Source organism: Labrus bergylta, chromosome 22 (genome assembly GCF_963930695.1).
Source record: "Labrus bergylta chromosome 22, fLabBer1.1, whole genome shotgun sequence".
Lineage (NCBI taxonomy): Eukaryota > Metazoa > Chordata > Actinopteri > Labriformes > Labridae > Labrus > Labrus bergylta.
The window spans coordinates 5,598,417-5,621,196 of record NC_089216.1 but is presented as its reverse complement, the minus strand read 5'-3'; the positions used below and the strand labels follow the sequence as shown (position 1 = coordinate 5,621,196).

At 39.2% G+C, this 22,780-nt stretch overlaps 2 protein-coding genes across 6 annotated transcripts; both read left to right on the top strand.

The window, feature by feature from the left end:
* Positions 1–1,680: 1,680 nt before the first annotated feature.
* LOC109999469 (C-type mannose receptor 2-like) lies at positions 1,681–6,923 on the top strand. 4 transcript variants are annotated; one of them, XM_065950820.1, is made up of 6 exons: positions 1,683–1,810; positions 2,086–2,153; positions 2,649–2,715; positions 3,365–3,748; positions 3,904–4,245; positions 5,777–6,923. In XM_065950820.1, the coding sequence occupies exons 3-6, from the start codon at positions 2,682–2,684 to the stop codon at positions 6,118–6,120; spliced, it is 1,104 nt and encodes a 367-aa protein (XP_065806892.1). In that variant the 5' UTR covers positions 1,683–1,810; positions 2,086–2,153; positions 2,649–2,681; the 3' UTR covers positions 6,121–6,923. The 4 variants fall into 4 exon arrangements, with proteins under 4 accessions (XP_065806890.1, XP_065806892.1, XP_065806891.1 ...); XM_065950819.1 differs by having other exon boundaries at positions 2,646–2,715; XM_065950818.1 differs by lacking the exon at positions 2,086–2,153 and having other exon boundaries at positions 1,681–1,810; positions 2,646–2,715.
* Positions 6,924–8,706: 1,783 nt separating this feature from the next.
* Positions 8,707–22,601, top strand: LOC109999479 (protein mono-ADP-ribosyltransferase PARP14-like). 2 transcript variants are annotated; one of them, XM_065950538.1, is made up of 15 exons: positions 8,707–9,014; positions 10,790–10,923; positions 11,789–13,897; positions 14,996–15,232; positions 15,330–15,554; positions 15,889–15,955; positions 16,334–16,480; positions 16,618–16,677; positions 16,984–17,160; positions 17,524–17,662; positions 17,762–17,817; positions 19,091–19,813; positions 19,917–20,050; positions 20,178–20,355; positions 20,984–22,601. In XM_065950538.1, exons 1-15 carry the CDS (start codon positions 8,840–8,842, stop codon positions 21,262–21,264), a joined length of 4,842 nt encoding a protein of 1,613 aa, XP_065806610.1. In that variant the 5' UTR covers positions 8,707–8,839; the 3' UTR covers positions 21,265–22,601. The 2 variants fall into 2 exon arrangements, with proteins under 2 accessions (XP_065806610.1, XP_020510188.2); XM_020654532.3 differs by having other exon boundaries at positions 11,786–13,897.
* Positions 22,602–22,780: the final 179 nt, after the last annotated feature.

Here is a 22,780-nt window from a genome sequence, read left to right as displayed (position 1 = left end):
TGGTCTGTAGATGATTAAAATGAACACAGCATTAACTCATTAAAATGAGTGTGTAAAATTGGAGTGCATTTAAAATCTTTTCTATGACTAACAGCACCCCCCCCCCCCTCCCTCCCCCCTCCGATGAAGGTGAGTGTAATCAGGGGGGGTTGCTTCAATCAGAGGACTGCAATCTCTCATAGTCAACCAGGTCTCAGTGACAATAAAAAAAGTCAAGATTATTATGATTTATAAAATCAAGGCAGATAAAAGATTTATTATTAAGCGATCTGATATTTAAAAGACCAAAGTTAGCTGAAGTGCAATTAAAGGTTGGTTGTAAGGAGAGGTTGGAGGCGTACTTGGGTGAGATTGGAGTGGTTACAGTAATTGACAGGTGACAGATGTTGATGAGACAGTCTGCAGGTGACGTGTACAGGGATAGTGAATTCAGTGCTGTGGTCTGTGACAGTAGAGAGTGTATGACAGTCATTGGAGGACAGAGAAGAAGGAGAAAAAGAGTGACACCAGGTGTGAGGAGCAGGGGAGGGGCTTGCTGTGAGTAGATTGTTCTGAGGTGAAACAGGTGAGAGGGGATTGGATGTGGGTGTGTGCTCAGATGAATGTCATACAGGTCTTTTAGTCTTCTTCACCTAGCCTCTCTGTCTAACTCAGCGTCAGCATTCAAATATGAAAAAAGGGAAGTTTCAGATCCCTGTATAGCTGTCAAAAAGCTCTATTGATGAAAAGATGAAGTATTTTGCATAATGTTGAGGAAAGGAGACTGAAGTAGAACATCTCTGTTTTTATCTACATTTCTGTCTCTAAACAACATTTCCATTTCATTTTTTTTTTTTTTTAGATTTACATGTTGCAGGCCATGATCACATGATATGGAGCACAAACAGAACCCAAACACCAACCATGATGCATTGCATGACCTGATTACAAAACGTGTCTCGTAAACGGAAAAAAAAGGACGCGTCAAAGAATGAACAGTTTAGGAGTAACAGTTTGTAAAAACATTGACAGCAGGGTTCATTCATCACTTCAGAGGGCAGATCAGAAAAGGTAGCACGTTCTCTTTCTGTTATTGTGATTACATTTCATTTTGATTCAGAACAAACCTTTTAGATTTCACACGGAGGAAATGTCTCGCTGTATTTTATTCATATGGTGGCACAACACACACACACACACACACACACACACACACACACACACACACACACACACACACACACACACACACACACACACACACACACACACACACACGGAGAATCTGGCGGGATCATCTTTGGAACCATCAGATAATCTGGTTTTTGCTGACTTTGGTCCGAAGGCGGGAATCAGACCCTAAATCGTCCTGATTATCTCGTAGTGTGTACCCCGCTTTAACGACACAGCGGAGCTGCCAATTGAACATTTTCAGAACCTAGTAGCAACACTAAATGTTTGGATGAGCAATACAACGCTGTTAGTGGACACAAGCTGAACCCCCAAATCTTCAAGAAATAGCTCAAAATTTGGACGAGAAAATATGTTTTGCATTCATTTCCCAACATAAGCAGCGGCTTTCTGGAGGACGCTTGTTGGACAGCCAGCAGTCTGACGTCCATCTATTTGTTTTCTCTGGAATTATTCAAATCACCTCTTTAGAAAAGTGATGTAGCCTTCTCCTTATATGTCCATGCATCCCTCTGACAGTGACGAAGGCTGAAACTTTTGCAGTGAAATATTTGAACCCTGACACTGAGGTTTTAGTTCCATTGAGAGCAGCCCACATCAGCACATCGAGGAGAGACGTCAGAGAGAAACATCAGACGAAGTGAGTTTGAACTTTGTTGTGTTTTCTGCAAGTTCATTTTGTGTTTGCTTTTTAGTTTGTGAAGTTTAGATTGATGTTGAAGTTTTTATTTGTATACAGTATTTACATTATTTACAGTGTGTAAAGTCTCCTTAAGATATTTTTGTGAATTACTTTTGAATTCACCAGAATTCAAATAATGTATTAATACTTCTCTTTATGAAACGTTGAATTCTATTTCTACCTTACAAATGACTATAATGAGTTTGCTTTCTACAAATTCCACCGTTGCTAAGGTGACTTTACGATGTTCAGCTTGTGATGACACTGTGCCAGAGCTATGACAGATTTCATCTTTTTTAAGGTACACTATATCCCCAGGACTTTTATTAAAAGAAAACATATTTCTGATTGTAGCAGAAGAAGAACATTTCAAGCCTATAATCCCCAGAGCAGTGTTGTTGTTGTTTTAATCTGGTAGGTTAACGATTTTGTGAATGAGCCAGTTATACTTTGACTCAAGTGAAAACCTTTTCGATGTTGAAAAATAAAGTGCCAAAAAACTGCAGTTCCAGTGTTTCCACTGTTTGAGGCTGGTTCAAATGACCCTTAAGCCCTAAAACATATTAAAATTACAATTTTGTCAGGAGAAATAAACATGTTTACAGCCTGGTATGAAAGTTAGTAATGGGCACACACTGTACGGGGGTGGGGGCGGCGGTCTTTGTCCATGTTTGTATAAAGTCTATGATTTGGCTATGTTTTGCATACATGTATCTTCCTCATTTCACTGAACTTTGCATTCAGGAGGGACTGGTGCAGTTTTTTTTTTCCATACCTGTGTTTGTGTTCACAGCAGCCTTAATAATCAGTTTCAACAATCAGGCCGAAGATGCAGAGCAGTTTATTTCTGCTCACTGTGATGGGTAAGTGATCATTTCACCTGCTTTATAGTTCTGCTACTTTTACTGCTGCATGTAGGTTAAGTTTCAAAAACTCTCTCAAAAGTCACTTAAACTTAAAGGAAGACTGTGCGACTTTTTGATCCAGTAGATGTCGCCCTCGAGCACCAGCATGAAACCAAAAACAGACACCTCTGCTACACTGAAGCAGACAAACGTATCCTCTGTTCGAGCCGCAGTCGCCTGTGTCCTGCATTGTTGTGTTAACAGGCTAATGTTAGCACACTTTAGTTAGCCCGTAGCTTCACATTGCATACAAATGAACACATAATGAGCGTGATCTAAAAACGCTTACGTGACATCCAAATGATCAGTTTGTTCTTCTTCTTCTCTCTAGTCCTTGACTTAAACAGCTTTTATACACAAGGGGAGGAGTTGACCGTCCGCTCCATGTAAACATGATATAAACACGGCAGCCGGCGATACTCACTCCAGACTCACAGATACATTTACATACTTGATTTCTGCCGTATTAATGAGTAACATTCTTTCTTGATCTGGACTCATAACACAGCTGGCATAGAGAAAGAAACCACAGCTGGCATCCACACTCTGCTAAGTGGCCCCAAGTTGTCACAATATGACGTGCTGAGTGTTACTTTTCTTGTTTCAGGTCAGTGTTTCCTCGTCACTTGTCACCACATTGAGTACCACCTCATTGAGGAGGCAAAGACCTGGGATGAAGCTCAGAGATATTGCAAAGAGAAATACACAGACCTGGCTACAGTGTCTGACATGACAGACATGAAGAGACTCCGTGAGATTGTGAATACACAGGAAGCGTGGATCGGGCTTCAGAGTAACCCAGGACAAGCCAACAGGACGTGGCACTGGTCTTTGCCAGGGACGCAAGGGGTGGCGTTAAGTGAACTTAAGACTTACTTTCCTCGTCATGAGCCACGTCCTGGAAACCCTCCTGAGAACTGTGCGCGGATTGTTGATGGAGAATTACGTGATACCCCCTGTGATATAAACATGACATTTATATGCTTCAATGGTAAGAAAGTTATACATACATTATTTTACACTATACTTTAATTAAGGCAACATCTGAACCCATAGTCAAGTAATACTCATGTATCTGAAATGATGGTTTGTGTGTTAAGTTAGGAAAAGTGGTAAAAAAAATATGTTTCCTATGAACATCTACAGGAACGGAGGAACCCCCAAAAAGCTTCAATTGCATCAGTGAGTCGATGAACTGGACACAGGCTCAGAATTACTGCAGAGAAAATTACACAGACCTGGTCAGTGGACTAGATCAACTAGCTCATTTAGCTGACTACTCTAAAAGCCATTGCAACACTGATAGGTGGATCGGCCTGTTCAGAGACACCTGGAGTTGGTCGGATGGGAGCAACTCATCTTTCCGACACTGGAATCTGGGTTTGCTGAAGGATGGAGTCAAAAAGGAATGTGCAACTGTGTTAAAGGGAGAAGGAAAATGGGACTCTGCTGCCTGTGATGAAAAAAAACCCTTTGTCTGCTATAAAGGTACGTTTAGCAAAGGTCTGCCTCGATTGTTTTCTCCAAGCAGTGAATCAGTCAAAAGATCCACCAGAATCTGCAGTATTTATATTTCTAGTTTATATATGTTTTGGTGAGGTTTATTAGGTAGAGCACCTTTGACAGAGAATGTTTTAGAAATATAATGTAGATATTATAATACGAGAATTTGACTTAATTGCTGAGGGAAGTCAATAAAAACCATTAGAAACCTTGGAAGCAATTCTATCACATACAATAAAAAGAACACCAGTCTTTGAATATTTAAGGAGAGTCAGACGAATTTACAGACAAAGTGTGTTATCAGGCAAGTAGACTTAAATGTCATCAGATTAACAAGTTAATTTATTGAGTATAGTTAATCGAATATCAGTTAGACCAAAACATAAAACATGGGAATACCTTAAACTCCATGTCACACCTACATGAACCCAGAGCTCCTGTGAGGATTTTTAGTAAGTAAGTAATTAAGTGAAGTTTATTTATAACACCTTTCAAGAGCAGACATCACAAAGTGCTATTAAAATGAACTGGAGTGAATATTGAGGCCTCTATGGTACACATGAAAGCAAAAAAGATTAGTTATTTACATATTGTGATTTTCAATGCATGTGGCCACGGTGGGGTTAAGTGCCAAAACAGACTATGTTTAGTTTTTACACGGCAAAAAATTCATCATTGAGAGATACATTTGACTTTTAAAAGACATCAAAAGGAAGACTGAGTTTTAATCAGAGAATGCTGCTTACAGATGAATAGCACAAGTTCAACAAACAAATAGGAGTTTGTCCACAGGGGGGCGCCAAAATTAACGTAAACCAAACATTCCTCACGGGAGCTTTAAGCGACTGTTTTGCGTTAAAGCAACAATGTGTCATTTTTCCAACTTGAAATAGAAGTTTCAGAGTCGGTCTAATAGAAAAATAACTTTCAACAGGGAGAATGGTGTCAGTCCCATGTCCACAGGGCGACCCCATTTCCTGTTTACATCACTGTGTCACTTTGGCATAAAAGTGTGCATTGGGCTTTACGACATTAGTTCACACACCAGCATTAACTTAGAAAAACTGCCAGTTAGCCCGTCTCTGTTCTGTTTGAAACAATGGCCGAGGCTAACAAATTGAAAAGGGTGACGGCGGATGAAGCTGAGAGGAGAAAAAAAATAGAGTACCTCTGAGCAAGAAGCTAGCCTAGAGTAAATATTGGACATGATTTTACACGTTGCAGGATACAGTAAGCTGCAAGTCCGGTGCCAAGCTGGCTATGTCACTTCACTATGAGTGTTTTACGACAGGGCAGTTGCACTCAGAGACCGTCGGTGGGCGTCAAAACTCACCTATCGAAATTGCTCTGTAACGTTTGCTCAAAGAGGCGTGATCTAAAGTGACATTTTTCCTGTCCCGTTCACTAACTTTTGAACATATAACGATAGATTCTGAGGATATCTGTTGGTTTTCAACAATGGCAAACAGGGTTTTCAACATTTGCGTTTGTGCTGTGTCATTTTTTTCCACGACAGACAAAGTGATCCTGATCAACGAAGTAATGACGTGGGAGGAAGCTGTCAATTACTGCAGAGAGAACCATCGTGACTTGGTCTCCATCACCGACCTTAACCAGCAGAGATGGGTTGAAGCCAGAGCCAAAAATGCCTCAACCGACCATGTTTGGCTGGGATTGCGCTACACCTGTCTTATGGATCTGTGGTTCTGGCTCAATGACAATCTGGTCACCTACGAGAATTGGGCTCACTCAGACGGAGAGTGTGACAGATGTTACTATGCTGCAGCCATGAACAAAAGTGGAAAATGGGTCAAAAAGGCTGATAATGACAAGTTTAATTTTATCTGTGCTTTAAAGTAAACACCCAACCTAATCCCTTTATATTTCTGCTGGATTTTCCTTAAGCAACTATAACGCTCTCTGTTGTTGCAGTTAAAAGAGTGGTTATATAACAAATAACAAGGATTTATGAAATGAATATGGCTTATTACTTATTATTAGCCACACTACAGCTATACAACTTTTCAATCTATCCGCTCATTCAGAATCAAGAAAGCTTCTTGTTAAAGTAGTTAAGGTTTCTTGTGTGAAAGTGTGACTCTTTCAGCATGCCTATACTGTTTGCTTCTCACAATGACAAAATATTTGACTTTTTTTTTTGTTAAAATCTGGTGGTGGTTACATCATCTAAAGCAAGTGATTCTCAACTAGTGGGTCTGGACCCAAAAGTGGGTCATGGAGATGTTTTCAGTGGGACATGCGCCTGGGAAAAAAAAAATGAAGAAAAGTGGTGTCAAAAAGTTCATCAAGCCCTTTTTTAAACATGTTTGTTTCGTTCTGTCACATGTTTTTATAACCTGAGGCTCAAACGGCATAATTTTCTATTAAGTAAATCTCAGTGGTTAAAAAAATGTTGTACAATTGGGTGAACATTTTTCATGAAGGAGTTGATAGTGTGTACTGAGGCTAGACCAGTAGAGAACCACTGATGTACAGCATTTTTTTTTTGTCTTGATTACATTTTTCAGTTTTATGTAGGCTAAATAGATGATTTACTCATAATGTAAGCTTTACAGGTTTGTTTGTTGTTTGTTTTTAAAATGAAAAATTGCAACTGTCTGTAAATAAAATTAAACGAATAAACTGATTAAAGTGTAAACGTATGTATTTGTCTAACCATGATAGTTAAAGATGACCTATTCAACAAGAAACACACTGAAAACAACGCCATGCAAGGCTCGAGCTCTAACTCCTGAGTCGTCGCGCCCTCTGGTGGCCATTCAAGGAATCTCACAGGAGACCAACTTGTTTAAAGAAGGACTACGAGGGACAAAAAATGACTAAAGTATAAATAAATAAATACATGAATAAATAAATAAATGTTGGGAGAAATGCATACAATAATGTATAAATAAATAAATATATAAATAAATATATATATATACATAAATGCAACAATTCATATAAAAATGAATATATGAAAAAATATATTCAGATATTTATTTATGTATTTCTGTGTCCATGTTGTACAAGGAAAAGTAAATATGTAAATTAAGTGGGCCGTCCTAACATTACTGAAGTAGGATTGGTCAATTTTGAAAAACAGACAGAAGCAAATTTACATATATACTTTTCCTCTTACGACCTGGACACAGAAATAAATAGATGTGTAAATGTAAAAATACGGAAATAAATTAATAACTCAATTAATGTGGAAATGTATGCATTGATACATATATAACTGTAGAAATATGCCAACAAATTAATAAATACATGTACAAATATAAAATAGCCTTTTTCATTAACAAAGTGTATTTATTATTTATTCATTGATGTATTGTTTTCAGTATTTATATATTTATTCATATATTTATTGATGCATTTATTTAATTTCTGATTTATTTATACATTATTGTATTCATTTCTCCCAACATTTATTTATGTATTAATTTATTTATTTATACTTTATTCATTTTTTGTCCCTCATAAAGGACACCATAAAGAGTTTGTAATAAAGAAAGGCGAAAGGGGCCTGAAGAAACACTTAACTTTTACAACTTATTTTCACAACAAGTTATTAACCGTCAAATAAAATGACAACCTCATAAGACGGATAGTTTGTCCCAGTGTTCATCTGGGTGGTTCTAGTCTTAGAAATAAAAGATTCTTTGAATTATCTATACATTTTTCTATTACTTTTTTAAAATGTAATTTGATAATTCAATTCAACTCAATTCAGTAAAGGCAATGTTATGTTAGTTTAACCATTATTGTGTGACATAAAACTCTCACAAGACAGCACGTGAGCTTTTTAAAGAGATTGTGATTGTTTATGTCATCTCTGAAAAATACGGTGGTTGATAAGTGCAAAGCATAATTACAAATGTGAGACAAATTTACATTTTGAAAAACCTTTTTACATTTTTAGAAAACAAAATTACAAAACCAAAACACTTGTACCAAGGAAAAAACACATTTATATTTTATAAAACAAATTTACAAAATGTGAAACACTTTTACAATCCCCATACAAATTTACAAACGACAGAATCTTAACAAAATGGGAATGTACCAAATGTCGGAAGTTACCCGGAAGTGATCGAGTGAGGGGTCATTTTGTTTGTTTTGTTTTGTCGTGGTACATTCCCTTTCCGTCAAGATTATGTCGTTTGTAAATTTGTTTGGGGACTGGTAAAAGTGTTCTGCCTCAGCGATTGTAAAAGTGTTTCACATCTTGTAAATGTGTTTTGTCATTGGTAAGGGTTTCTGGTTTTGTAATTTTGTTTCACAAAATGTAAAATGTTTTTCAAAATGTAAATTTGTCTCACATTTTGTAAAACTGTTTAACACTTTGTAATTTTGCTTTGCACTTCCCAGCCACCGTAGAATTTAGAGAAAAAAAAAAAAAAAAAAAACAGGTGACGAAGAAAAAACGCAAGAAGGGAGGGGGAGGAAGGAAGGAAGAGTTGAGATGTCTCACTTGTAGTCCAGCTCGAGCGCTGTCACCCCGCCGCTGCTTGTAGGCTCCTATCATAATCACTCCCAGTTTATTTAAAACAAAAGTCAAAGTGTTTACGAAATGGAGGGTCTCTACGAATTCCCCGTCTTCTTCGAGTGTGCAAGCGTGGACGGAGAGCAGAAGAAGAAGATCGAAAGTTACTTTAAAATTCGCCGCAGATCCGGAGGAGGGGACTGCGGACCTGTGACAAACGTCAGCGACAAAGTTTACAGCATCGCTTTTAGAGATCGGGATGGTAAGTTGCGTGATTTATTTATTTATTTATTTTTTGGGGGTGGGGGGGTTGTGTCCTATAATCGTTGTTTTTCCACTTCATGATGATCGTCGTGTGCAAGTTGAAAGTGAAAGTATGCAATGGGAACACATGCAAAAACATGAGCTGCGTTTACAAGGACAGGCACTGATTTCATTACTTTCAGGTCCACATTCAAACTTTCTGACTGTTACTCTTTTTTTTTTTTTTTTTTTTTTTTTTACATAAACCAGCAACTGAAAATCAGGTGTCGACTAAATTTACCCCCCCCCCCCCAAAAAAAAAGTTCTATTGTTTCACTTTCACATGTGATTCAGGCTGCGCCACAGGGTGAAATTACAGATGTTGATTTTTTGGTCTCATATTATCTGTGGATCTAGTTAAATATGAGTGTATAATATTTTATAGTGTTATTATTTAATAACGCCATAATCACAGAGCTATAGGTCACACAATAGTCTTGAACATATCTGGCATGAGAAATGTTATGCAACAAAGAGACAACAAGGAAGAAAGATTAGGAGGTCAAAGGGCAAAAACTGGACTTTCAAAATATAGCCAGGGAAACGATAATAAATGAGCAAACATCCTGTTCAATTTTCAAAATAAAGTTTTTCAGTGTGGTCTAGCATGTCAAGCATGATCTGAAATGTTAAATCAGGAAGGAGCATTGACACCTGTCGATAAAGTTTCCTTTTAAAAACTCCCACAGAGAAAAGAAAAGTTGAAGTCTAAAAACCAAATTCCAAATGTGCCAGAAATGCATCAAACCATGACGGGAGCAGCTGACATTCTTTAGCTGACATGACTATAAAAAATTGATCATGCAACTCAAATATCGGGTCAGAAAACGTCCTAAATTCTTACAGTGTATATGTCCAAATGTCATTCCAGCTAATCAGTTCACCACATGACCTCTCTCATACATTATCTCAATTTGAGGAATGTTGTCAACAAACAAAGGTTGTCATCCAACACTAGTTAAGAGGATGGATTAATGGACTCTTTGGCGCAGATATGTAAGAGACTTCCTGTCCCTGAATAAAGGAGTTGACTGCAAATAGGCCTACGCATAATGATCTCAAGCTACACTCATTTCACCCTTTGTACTTATTTTACATCTGGTTGTGCATCTGTAGCCTCTTTCTGAGCTCTTTTTCTTCTGTGTTTTTTACTCTTTGTAGACGTTGTTTCACCTTTTGCACCTCTACTGTCATTTTGTCTGTTTTAAGGTGAAGAATCTCTTCATAGTCAATAGTTATTTGTCATCTCCTTTGTCCTATTGTAAATTTGTTTTTGCAACTATTTGTAGTGTTTTTGTAATTTTGGCTGTCTGTGCAATCATTTTTTTTGGTATTTGTAGTACATTTCCGATCTTGTTCGGTCATTTTTTAAATCGTTTGACGTCATTGTGCCTGTCTTCATGGTCGTCTTGTTAATCTTTGCTGTGATTGTGTAACTGCGTGTTGTTGTTTTTAAATAATGTTTTACAAGTCGAGAACAGAAGAGAGTTCTCATAAGTGCCTGCCATTTGGCTGGTATATAATTGCTGGTGAAAGTGAAAGTATAACTCTGTTTTGACCAACAAGATTAGCTTACACAAAGCCAGGGGAAATTCCAGATCCAGATTACAAACATATTTTTACTCTTACTCACACAGAGGCAGGTGAAATAAAGTTTGTGGAGAAAGGTGCAGCAACAAAACAACAACCTAAAAAGTCAGTGTTTATCTTGTAATATCTTATTTTCTGTATTAGCTCAGCAGAGGGTCCTGCAGAGATCTGAGCACGTCTTGGAGTCTTCTGGTGGTCCTGTGAAACTGACTGTACAAAGCAGCCCGATATCTGGAAGAAAGTCAATGAGCCCAATACTGGACTTCTCTTTATCAGAGGTTAGTGTGGAACTTTTTCTCACTGAATGCAAGGGTCCTGCTGAGTTATGTTTGACTTTAAAATACTTCGAAATACTTCAGAGTTTGTGTTTCAGGGCAAGGGCCACACCACCAAGAAGATTCTTTAAAAAAATATATATACACAAAAAAGTTGCTGCTTAAGGATTGGTCATGCTCCTTGACTTATAAATAAATATGGAACGATCCATCTTCTCCTGTTTTTACAAAAATGAGGCCAAAATTCCCCTGCAATGAGCACATACAGATTGGGCTGGTCAGAGTCCTCAACTAATCAGGTTCACACAGCATTTGTCAACAGAGCTGTCAACAGAGCTGTCAATCATAGCGTCTGCTTTTTTTTGTTTTTTTAGCATCAAATTACTAATTAACACTTAAATTCTACGAAAAATTAACACTTGAGTATAAATATTAGCATATTAAGATCTGGCTATGATGACAGAAACCATAATTGAAAAATTATTGTATTTTAAATGTATAGTTTGACCTATTTCCCATCTGTTGACAAGGAGGAGGTGGGGCTTATGACCTATACTGCAGGCAACCAACAGGAGGAGCTCCAAATGCTTTTTATACAGTTTATAGTCATGGAGTTATATTTCCAGACTTCTTGCAGGGAAAAAATCTGAATGAAGTCAGGATGAAAAATGTGTCTGTTTGAATGCACACATGCAAATCATCATGGAAGTTTCAGGAATTTTTCAAGAGTTTTTGTAATGTGTAAAAAGGCTAGTTTTTTTTCAGAGTTAAAAAATGGATGTATGTCATTTTCTTCATATTCTGTGTGTCTGAAATATTTAAAGAATTAAGATAAAAACATTTTTTCTGTATATCTTTTCTACAGCAGAGTCTGCCATCATCTCTAACTCCTAGCTTTCTTACAAGTGGGGAAGAACATGAACTACATCTTGATAATTACCTCCTTCGTTACCTAAAGGAGTGCCCGAAAGCTAATAAAGCACTTGAGAAAGAACTTGCTTCTGTTTCCTGTGCTGCCCAGCTTTTCCCAGTGGAAGGTAGGGTGATAGTTAGGAGTATACCTCCTCCTGATGTTGTTCATGACAACACAGATTGGAAAGGTATGGCAGCCAAAATCTTTGATGGTTACATGTGCCACTATGAGGTTGAACCTAACAAAGTTAGAGCTTTGCTTCAGTCCTGCAGCTCAGCTCAGATCACATATGATGTGAATGTTTACAGTGAGGTTGGGATGGCTGTTGTTGTAGGGAGGTGTCCACAGGTGGAGGCCATGTTGATGGCTGTAGAGGACTTGAATATTAAACGAGGGCTACGTTCAAGTAAGAAACAAACCAGCACTCGGCGACTAGGCAAGGCCAAACTCCGCCTCCTCTGGAAAGGGATTGAGAACAGTTTGGGACGAGATTTTCCAGAAATGAAGGTCACCCAAGGGGATGTAGGTCAGATCGTCTTGGAAGGTTCCATGGACGAAGTCCTCAAGGCTGGACAAATGATCTCTAATGAGGAGAAGTTGGTGCTACAAAGGACAGTTTCTGACGTGAGCCCACACTTTTTGGCTTTCTTGAGGAAGGCCTTTGGAGAACCAGGGATGCTAGGGGACTTTTTGGATGTTGGAGATCAAGTGGAAGTAGAATTAAGAGATGCTGAGCTTTGTATATTCACTTTCTCTGCTGATAAACTGGATGACACAGAAAGAAAACTGCATGAAAAGTTCAAGGAAGACAAATATTATATTCCTTACTGTTCCATTGTTCCATCTGAGCTTCAGGAAAAGCTTAAGGGCAAAACTATTGAGATGAACCAAGAACAATATAGGGCTCAGGTTGTGTTTAGCTCAGACAACAGGGTGTGCTTACTGGGCCACACCAAGGAGTTTGAAGAGCTGACTAAAGTTGTCGAAGAGTTCATTTTGGACCAGTCTAGTACTGAAGGCCAAGTTATTCTTCCATTCCCAGAGTTAGCACAAAAGTTGACAGAACTACTGCAGCTGCATAAGATGGACCATGCAGGGGTTACCATCCGTCCTTTGACATCTTCCACTAGGCCCATGGTTTTGCTGGAAGGTCCAATGGGGAAAGTTACAGAGGTCAGGAACTGGCTGGGTCCATTTCTGGACTCCCTTATTCAGGACAGAGTCACCATTGACTTGCCAGGGGCAGGGAGGTATTTTGAAAGTCCCTCTGGAAGAGAGAACATTTTAAGTGTTGCTCATTCTCAAAAGTGTCTCTTACAGCTTCAAGAGCAACCTGGTACTTCAAGACAGGGTTTGGCATCCTGTACCCTTGCTACTTACAGCCTTCAAGGGGGGCTTCAGGTGCTGGTGTGTCAGGGGGACATCACCAAACAGAATGCTGATGCCCTGGTGAACGCTGCCAACGAAAGACTTGAACATGGTGGAGGGGTTGCTGCCGCACTGAGCAAAGCTGGTGGCCCTATGGTGCAGAAGGAGAGCAGTTTACTTGTAAAGCAAACTGGAAAAATACCTACAGGTGACGTGGTAGTTACCACAGGTGGGAACTTGAAATGCAAGAAGTTGCTGCATGCTGTTGGACCGATAGGTGGGAAATCAGGTGGCAAAGAGAGGGAGTTGCTGGAAAAAACAGTCCTGTCTGCTCTGAATTTATCAGAATTGATGGAGTTTGAGTCCATAGCCATGCCCTGTATCAGCTCTGGTTTGTATGGTGTTCCGGTCACTGTGTGCTCTGACGCTATCGCAACTGCAGTGAAGAAATTCAGCAGTCAGGAAGGCAGAAATCTGAGCAGAATCATGTTGATTGATACAAGGGAAGATATTGTGAGGGCAATGCAGGAAGCATGTGATAGGATTCTCCAAGGGATCATTGTAGGAAAAAATGAAAGCGGTAGGGAGTTCCAGAGGGGTAACACTGCACAAGATGCAGCAACAGGAGCAACTGCTGGATTTCCTGGAGAAGGTGTTCATGTTGAGATCATTCAAGGAACCATTGAGACCCAGCAGGTGAGAAACTATGCTGAGATATTAAACCTCTGACGGTTAATTGTGATTCGTAACAGCCAGGGTTTCAAACTCTGATGTACCATAGTCACTTGCTTATGTGTAGGACCAGGAAAGTCTACAATTTGCATTGTCAGTGGAGAAGGCCACAAGTCAACCCTGATTAGGTTTTTAGCTTCATCAAGGTTCACAAAAAATATTGGAGCAATGGCTTGGCAGGCTGTAAGCTTCAAACATCATGTCTCCAAATGACCTTGCAGTGTTATCCTCCTCTCCAAAACAATCATCCTCACCATTCAAAACTGCTTTAAAAAATGGAATCTCGTTGGTATCTTCCTCTGAGTTTCAAGTCTATTATCTTTGGTGCCAATTACAGCACATTTTCAAATGCGTAAAGCTGTCCAGCTTCCACCATTTTCACTGAAAACCAAAATAGGCTTTATGCTAAATCTGGTACAATGCATCGGATGGAAGTATTCATATTAGATAATGTACTTGGTCCCTTTACAAAAAAAATGAATTACAGAAATTTAAAAACTTGCAGGCTATAATCATTCCTGTTGGACAGGACGAAATCTTAAAATCAGATTGTTCAATAGCAAACAAAAAAACAGAATTTCCACAATGAAGGATTTTTTTCCCATAAAATATTTCACCAAATAGCTTTAGTATCAAACATTACATTTCTAATTTAAAGCAACTGTGAGGGTCTTTCAGTTTCTGTGGGTTGTGGCACTCCCTGTGGACAAACTATGTAAAGTGAAGTCCACTTAAAAGCCCTGGTAATTCAGATTAAGATATCCTTAAATGTCTGTACCTTGATCAGGGCGATCCTATGCAGTTTTTTCTTTGAAAACCCAGGATTAGTGTGTTGCAGATCGTTTTAACATTTGAAACAACTGGGCCCAGAAGATGTTGGCTGGGTATGTCGTAATGTTGCCCAAATATCTTTTAATGGTTCAGCTTGAATTTCATATAGGCTGATATGGGAATTTGGTGTGGAACTGGAGGGCATAAAGAAGAAAGAGATAGTTGACTATCATAGAAAGATACATCACAATATCTGATTATCTGATGAAGAACATTGTTGCATACATCTAGGTGGATTATCTGGTATGTCCAATGGCGGGGCACGATCCTCTCTCTACCCGTATTGGAAACATTTTGTCCAGAGTGGTTGGACACCAGCTGACTGCAAAGTTTTACCAGGAAGCACGGGGAGCTACATTGCCTGGTGACACAGTTTTGGTAGAGGACTTGCCTGGACTTCATTCTAAAGGAGTTATCTTCCTCAACCTCGTTCCCTGGGATAATCAACAACAAGGGTCTGCAGTCCAGGTGAATCTGGTGTACAATAAATATCTCTGTGTAGGCTTGGTTTTACTGGCGTTATTGTGTCTTGTTTGTCAACCTTGATAATCCTTGAATCTTACAGGTTCTGAGGCAAGGCATTAGGAAAATCCTGGCTTCCTGTGGGATCAGAGGCTGTAGTTCAGTTGCACTTCCAGTGCTTGGCTGTGGGGCTGCGCTGCGTTTTCCTCACAGTGTGGCTTCCAGGGTTGTTCTGGAGGAGATCAAAGAATTTGAACAGAACCGAATCAGCAAAACAGCTTTCCTTGTCTGTACAGTCATTCACCCGAATGACAAAGACTCAAGCAAGGTATGGAAAAGGCTGTGGCACAAACAATACATACAACCATCTACTATTGATTTCATAGGCTTTGACCATGGTAATCTTTATATTATGCCCTTAAAGAAATTACCTAATTTAATGTACTTTTCTTAGTAGAATACCAACTTAGAGGTTTTCCCACCATGAGATTGGAAGTATTTTCCAACAGTATTTCGAGAATGCCGCCAAGTCAAAATAATTACTTACAAAAGAGAATGAAAACCTCACTATTCTTTACAATTGGAGTTATTCCCCAGATGGAAATAACCACTAAATAAGTTTGCTTTTGTTTTATGTGAAACCATTTGCTCTGTTCCAACAGGCCTTCCAGTCTGCGCAGGAACATTTGCACCTCAGAGGATTTACAAATGATGCCAATCCAAACCAAGGTAATCATGAACAGATACTTTCTATCAAAATACTTATTTTAGGGCCACACGTGGAAAGAAATACACCCACTTTTAAGTTATGGCTAACAGGCTTCTAATCTATTGGTAACTTCAACATCAAATACATTGTGTTCATCTTGAGTCTTGTAGCGGTCTTTGACTTTGTTTTGTTTTCATACATTCTGAGAATGATGTGTAGCTGTCTTCCTTGGCCTTTAGTTAATATGTATGCTAAGCTAGTGGTGCACGTAGGTTGTAAAACAATTAGCTAAACAAGGCAGAATATTTTGATTGCGTTTACAAATGTAATAAATTATGATGGATTTGATTGAAAAATATTAAAATCATGATATCACTTTTTTTTAAAAACCACTTCAGCTTCCTTCTACCGCCATGTCTTCGTAAGCAATGACGAGGTCACAGCTATGCTGGGTGGAGTCAAGCTTCAGATGGTCAATGGTGACATAATTCGTGAGACCACTGATGTCATTGTCAACACGACAGACTTCTCCAGCAATCAATCTGGTATTGCTGATGTATTTTCTTCATATTGTATTGAAAATTACACATGCAGGACCACAACACCTGACAATGGATTTAAGTATACACTTAAGTAACATAGGTTACATCTTACAATAACCATGTGTACACAAACTCCACAGGTGTGTCCAAAGCCATTCTGACTGCGGCAGGGTCCACTGTTCAAGCAGAGTTAGCCAGAGGTAAGATAAATAGTGCACTGAAAAATTGTTTAAGAATCATTTGGCTGGGACATTTCCATTGATTGAGGTTTGGGTGGCCCTTTGCTGACATCAGCATCTTGCAGTCACCGTCTGGTCATGGTTTATTACTCTTAAGTCATGATTTCCTTGCTGGTTTAGCAGACGCTTTTGTCCAAAGCGACCTGAATTTTCTGGAGGTATTCCTGGAGAATCTTGAATGAAGTCTTGTTACGTTAACATCTTGTATATTTGAAGCATATCACAACTTACACAGAAAATAATAGTGTTTTGTTTGGTTTTTGTCAGTGGGCACTCCAACAGACCATTATCACACCACAGGACCTGGATCGCTAGGCTGTAAAGAAATCATTCATGCTAGTTTCATGGGTGATCCCGGGGTAATTCGGAAGAAGTGCAAGAAAATACTGGAGCAGTGTGAGAACAAAGGCTACTGCTCTGCAGCTTTCCCAGCTATAAATACAGGTTAGTACTGAGTGAATAAAGCTCTGTGTGTGTGTCAGCATTTAAAAGCACTTTTGCATAATAGTCAAGTCCAAATTTTTAAATTAAATGTAGTAAGAAATTCAGGATTTAAATGTCCTTTAGTGTATTAGAATACCATACATTTCAATTAATTTATGACTCACTATAAAATATACAAGTAAAACGAGTAATGGATCAATAAATAGGAATTGATTGGATTTGGATGGGTTTTTAGTCACTGGCCAATAACAGTTTGCGATTAACAGTATTGAATAGAGTTTAAAGAACTGAATGGGAAAATAAACTGATAACTACTTGACACATTTCAAATGGTGGCTGTTCATTGTTTTCATATCCATTCAGGTGCTGCTGGCGTGGACTTTGTCAAAGCTTGTAAAGCCATGCTGGACGGCATGACCTCAGCCATAACGGACTTGAAACCAAATTCTCTCTCAATCATCCGTATCGTCATCCTGGAACAACCTGTCTTTCAGGCGTTCAGGTCAGACATGTAACTCAATCCATCGTCCATAAACAACTGAAGGCAAAGGTTCAGTTTGAGCATTGACTTCATTCTCCCAACTGTTGTGCGTTTATTCAGATCAGAGCTGGAGAACCGCTTTGGACAAACAGCCGCTCGCCACCTCACCATGAAAGGTTTGTTTTCATTATAATGGCTGAACTTTGTACATTGGCCAAGTTATTATCAAGTCACATTTACCGTGTTTATGACCTTTGTATGTATACAAATTTTTAAGTATAGCTAGGCATGATAGGAATGTCCCCGTTGTTGCTTTTTACAGCCTATAACAGCCAATGAGAGCTTGAGTTGAAAGGAGGTTCATGAATTATTTGGAGAAAACAGACAAATCTATGTAAAATTAGGCATTAAACACCCTCATTTAGCTGAAATGGAAATATCCTTATCTTCGACTGTGAGGGTGGCATTCGACTGAGGCTCTGTCGTACAAATTTTCTAATCATCGATGATTTAGGTTCACCCTTTTAAGTCAATACTGGTTCCTAATTAAAAGTGTTGTGCTGGCATCTCCTGTGACTAATACATTTACTACAACCACATTTGAAAAATAAAAATGAAACAACTATTCTTTTCACCAAATAGAAGACAATTGTCTATCCAAAGCATAATGACCATTACCAATGGTCATTGAGATATTCCAGTCCTACTGATTTTTTCTTTTTTACCTAAGACTCTTTTTTTTGTGATGTCATTGGTTTTTTGTCGATGCAATTTTCAAATTCTTCCACCAGAATTTCCCATGATGTAATGCTTTTCTTAAAGGCTTTATTTTTTCATCCAGCAGATGTCGCACTTGAGCAACAGCATGAAACCAAAACAACTCGCGCTGCATTGTTGAGTTAGCATGCTAATGCTAGCGATCTTTATTATGCTCGTATCTTCACACTGCATGTAAATTTACCTGAAATGACCGTGATCTAGAAACACAGTTAAGCAGTGAGTACAGTATGTTAGTCTTCTTTTCTCTAGTCCCTCAATAAAACCATATTTAAACGCGAGGGGATGAGTCGGCCGGCTATCCCGGCGATGTAAACAAAGTGAAGATAGGACTTGGAAAGCATCACAGACAGTGGGACTCGGGTGTTACACCCATTGTAGACAGTCATGACTCACAGAGTTATTTTCAGAGAATATACTTGATTTCTATTACATTTAAGTGTGAAAAATCGCATATTAAACCTTTAAGTTATCTTATGGTAACTTTGGTTAAAGCCCGATAAATGGTTTGTGAGGCAATTGGAAGTTTCAATGGGCATGGTTGTGCATTTGATTGATCAGATAAGCAATATTCTAAATGAAGGGGATAGTGATAGTTAATAAACACTCTTGGTTACTTGAGCTTCCAGCATTGATTTTAATAAGGTGCCACATTTTCTCCTTTTTTTGTAGAAAAAGCTAAACAAATGCTCAAGAAGTGGAAAACAAAGATGTCAAGCTCCTTCACAACGTCCGAAATTCAAGACAAAACCCTCCTCCCCTTTAAGCCACCACCAGCCGTGATAAGTGTGATTAGTTGTGGTGGTCCAGACACCGTCAGGACCATCAAGAGAGATCTGGAGGGTCTCCTGCAGAAGCAGCTCGAAGAGAGAGTGGTGGATGTGCACGACTTTTCCAGGCTTCAACCCATGGAGCTGGAGGCAGTGCAGGCAAAAGTCCGAGTCTTAGCGATAAGCCTGGAGATTCAGAGACGTCAAGGATCTGAAGGGTCGGATGGAAACAGATCGGAAAATGCAGCCGGAGTTGATGATCGAGAGAGGACAGGTTCAAGGAGAGACGTCTACGTGCTGAAAGGCCTTAAAGAGGACGTCCTGAGTGTCACTGAGCTCGTAAACAAAGCAATCCAAAAAGCGCTGTGCAAAGATCTCCAAGACAAAGAAGAAGCAATGTTGGCTCTGAATGTCCAGTGGTCTTTTCAGGACATAAAGGGAACCTGGCGAGAGCTGAGTGTGCATGACAACTACCTGCTGGAGGAGGCCAACTTGAACAAAGACGTGTCAGTAGACATAACATCACCAGATGGCGTGAAGGTGAAAGTAAACCTGAGGGCAGGAGAAGCCACAGATTGGGTAACAGGCATCACTTACAAAGTGAAAAGAAGCAAGACTGAAAAAAGTACGTCGTATTGCGCAGATATTTACGCTTTTTAAAGTTTATATACCACAACTAGTGTTCGTGCTCCAACCTTTACCATTCATTTGTTTGACTCCTACTTTAGCCTTAGAGTTTCCAGAACACTGGGAACCTATGGAAGAGGAAGTCTTTAAAAAGGTGGAGCTGCAGCCTACCTCACCAGAGTACCTGAATGTGGCTCATGGTTTCCACCGGACGGCTAAATATAACATTTGCAAAGTGAGTATGCGAACTGAAAAGCACATGCATTTTCCTTTTGTTTGTTTTTAAAAATGAGTAGAGAATAATATATATATATATATATATATATTTTTTTTTTTTTTTTTTTTTTTTTTGCCTTTGTCAGATTGAGCGTGTGCAAAACAGCTACCTGTGGCAAGCCTATTCTGTGTGCAGGCAGCGTATATCTGCCAAGAACGGTCCAGCAGAGCTTGGGGAGAAGGCTCTTTACCACGGCACATCCGCAGAGTCGTGCGACTGCATTGAGAGAGACAAGTTTGACAGAGCCTACGCAGGAACACATGGTGAGGAAGTTTTGTTCATATGTGTTTCACATTTTATGTGACATTTAGTAGTGTCGATGAAGTAAAACTGTTGCAGGCTGAGTCCAAGCTAACAGGCTCCTTGTACCAGCTGTGTAAGTGTGGGCTGGCTTGGTTATTCAATCTACATCATTGGGGGCAAATCAACAAATTTACCTAAATGTCCAAATTTTTGTTTTAAGAGTAAAATGTGTAGGATTTAAAGGTTGCTGGCTGTTAATGCAACCTTGGAAAGTTGGCTGCTCTGACGCCGGCTAAGCGAGCCTGAGATAGAATTTATAAAGGGAGCAGTGTTAGCAAAAACAATGTATTAAAGCGGAATACAATTTTTTCAATTTTTTCAATTTTTTTTGTATGTGCACTCATGCATCCCCTCAACCAAGATTTGACTCGGCTTTCTAACCCGATCGACTTAAAGCTGCACCAAGAACATCTACAAAACTGCAACTCAGAAACAAAAAGCTGAGGGCAGAGTGTCAGCAGTAAAAAATACAAAACATTTCTAATTGCTTTTCAGTAATGTTTGAGTGATTGATTTGGGCTTTGATTTTTAGGAGAAGTCTACCGCTTATGCCTTCAAGTTGACATGCTCTTTTTCCCCACCTCACAGCCGCTCGCTTTGGAAAGGGAGTGTACTTCGCAGTCGACGCAAAGTATTCAGCAGGTGGATTTTCGCCACCAGACGCGCTGGGCCTGAAGCGAATGTATGTCGCTCGAGTCCTCACCGGCCGTCACACTGTCGGTGATTCTTCCATGAAAGCCCCCCCGCCTCGAGCCGCAGACCGGACCGACTGCTTCGACAGTGTGGTGGACAACCTGCAGACGCCCGCCATGTTTGTGATCTTCCACGATGACCAGGCCTACCCGGATTACCTCATCACCTTCAAATGAAGAAGACATAGCTGCTTACTGTCAGATGATGATGATTTACAAAAAATTTGATATCTGAGATATAAACCTCAAATGCCTTCTTTTAGTTTATTTAAAAAAAATTTAAGGATATTTTTGGGGCCATTTTGCTTGGATATTCTTGGAGAAGAGAGAGGGGATGGGCAGATGTCTGATTCTAATCCAAGGCCACTGAGGATATAGCCTCTGAACATGGGGCACGGGACGTATCCACGAGGCTATCCAGCACCCCCATGTAACTGTTTCTTTTTCTTTATTGTCTCATATTAAGGGGAGTGCAATTATTTTGGATTTGGCAAACATCTCTCTATGAGATGAGGGCATTTTCTTTAAGTCTTTCCGGTGTTGAAAAATGAAGCCAAAAGTACAAAATCCTGCAGTTCGTCGAGGGTCAGCCACATTTATTGAAACAAAAATGTCCCCTGCAGTTACAGATGGGTGAAGTCAATCAGGCTCCGCCCATTAATATTAACCAGCTGGTTAGGTTAATTGGTGACTCTAAATTGCCTATAGGTGTATTTGCCTGGTTGTCTCTATATGTCAGCCCTGTGATTAACAGGCAAAGCAGCCAGGGTGTACCCCGCATCTTGCCCAATGACAGGTGAGATTGGTTATTGCCCCTCCCGCGACCCCAAACGGACAAAAGTGGTACAAAAGTGCCTGAACAACACCCCCCCCCCCCCCCCCATAACAATGAGTATGGTCTTTTTACCTGCTCTTTTGTAATGTTAAAAGACAAAGATTAAGGTCTTTTACCTTCCTGTTTGTAAAGTGTCTTCAGATAACACTTCTGAGTTGACGCTATACAAATGATTGATTGATTGATTGATTGATTGATTGATTGATAATGGATGGTGCATGCGTGCGGTATATATGCATACATTTAGAGATTTGTTATTATGCAGGTTTTTTCTGTCTGGGTTATTACTTGGGGTCAAAGTTTATTCAGGGAACTCAGTGCAGAATGGTAAGAGATTCCATATTAATTGAAATTTAACACTCAAATTTTAATTTCAAAAGTAGAACACGCCTCGATCCCCTTATTGTCAATGTTAAAGAACTTTTCTAATTGATTAAAAAATACAACTGCTTATCCTTGTTGGGAGCACGGTACAAATGAGATGCTAGAGTTGAGTAACTGAATGTTTTGTTTAACCAGGAGGAGGGACTGTATTGATGTGCCAGGTCTTCACAAAATCTAGTTTGTTACATATAAAAGAATGACAATAACAATTCTCAAACCTTTATTGGAAGTTTAAGTTGGATACAACCTTTAACAATGTCACTGAAACACCTACAATAAAATACTGAAACTATGATTTTTGTATTATGTTTCTCTTTTTTTTACGATGTTGAGGATGTAAATAATAAGTCTTGTGAAGAAAAAACATTTTGTCAACCTTTTAGTATGGAGTGCAAAAGTTGGAAAATTTACATTTATGTGCTCTAATTATAAACAAACTACAGTGTTACATTATGTTATTGAAAATGACCTTGA

Coding starts and splice junctions, on each gene's coding strand:
- LOC109999469 (XM_065950818.1), top strand. CDS start 2,682: ATGCAGAGCAGTTTATTTCTGCTCACTGTGATGG. Junction 3,749..3,903: donor GACATTTATATGCTTCAATG/GTAAGAAAGTTA, acceptor GAACATCTACAG/GAACGGAGGAACCCCCAAAA. Junction 4,246..5,776: donor ACCCTTTGTCTGCTATAAAG/GTACGTTTAGCA, acceptor TTTCCACGACAG/ACAAAGTGATCCTGATCAAC.
- LOC109999479 (XM_020654532.3), top strand. CDS start 8,840: ATGGAGGGTCTCTACGAATTCCCCGTCTTCTTCGAGTGTGCAAGCGTG. Junction 15,956..16,333: donor TGATGCCAATCCAAACCAAG/GTAATCATGAAC, acceptor AAACCACTTCAG/CTTCCTTCTACCGCCATGTC. Junction 17,663..17,761: donor CCTGTCTTTCAGGCGTTCAG/GTCAGACATGTA, acceptor GCGTTTATTCAG/ATCAGAGCTGGAGAACCGCT.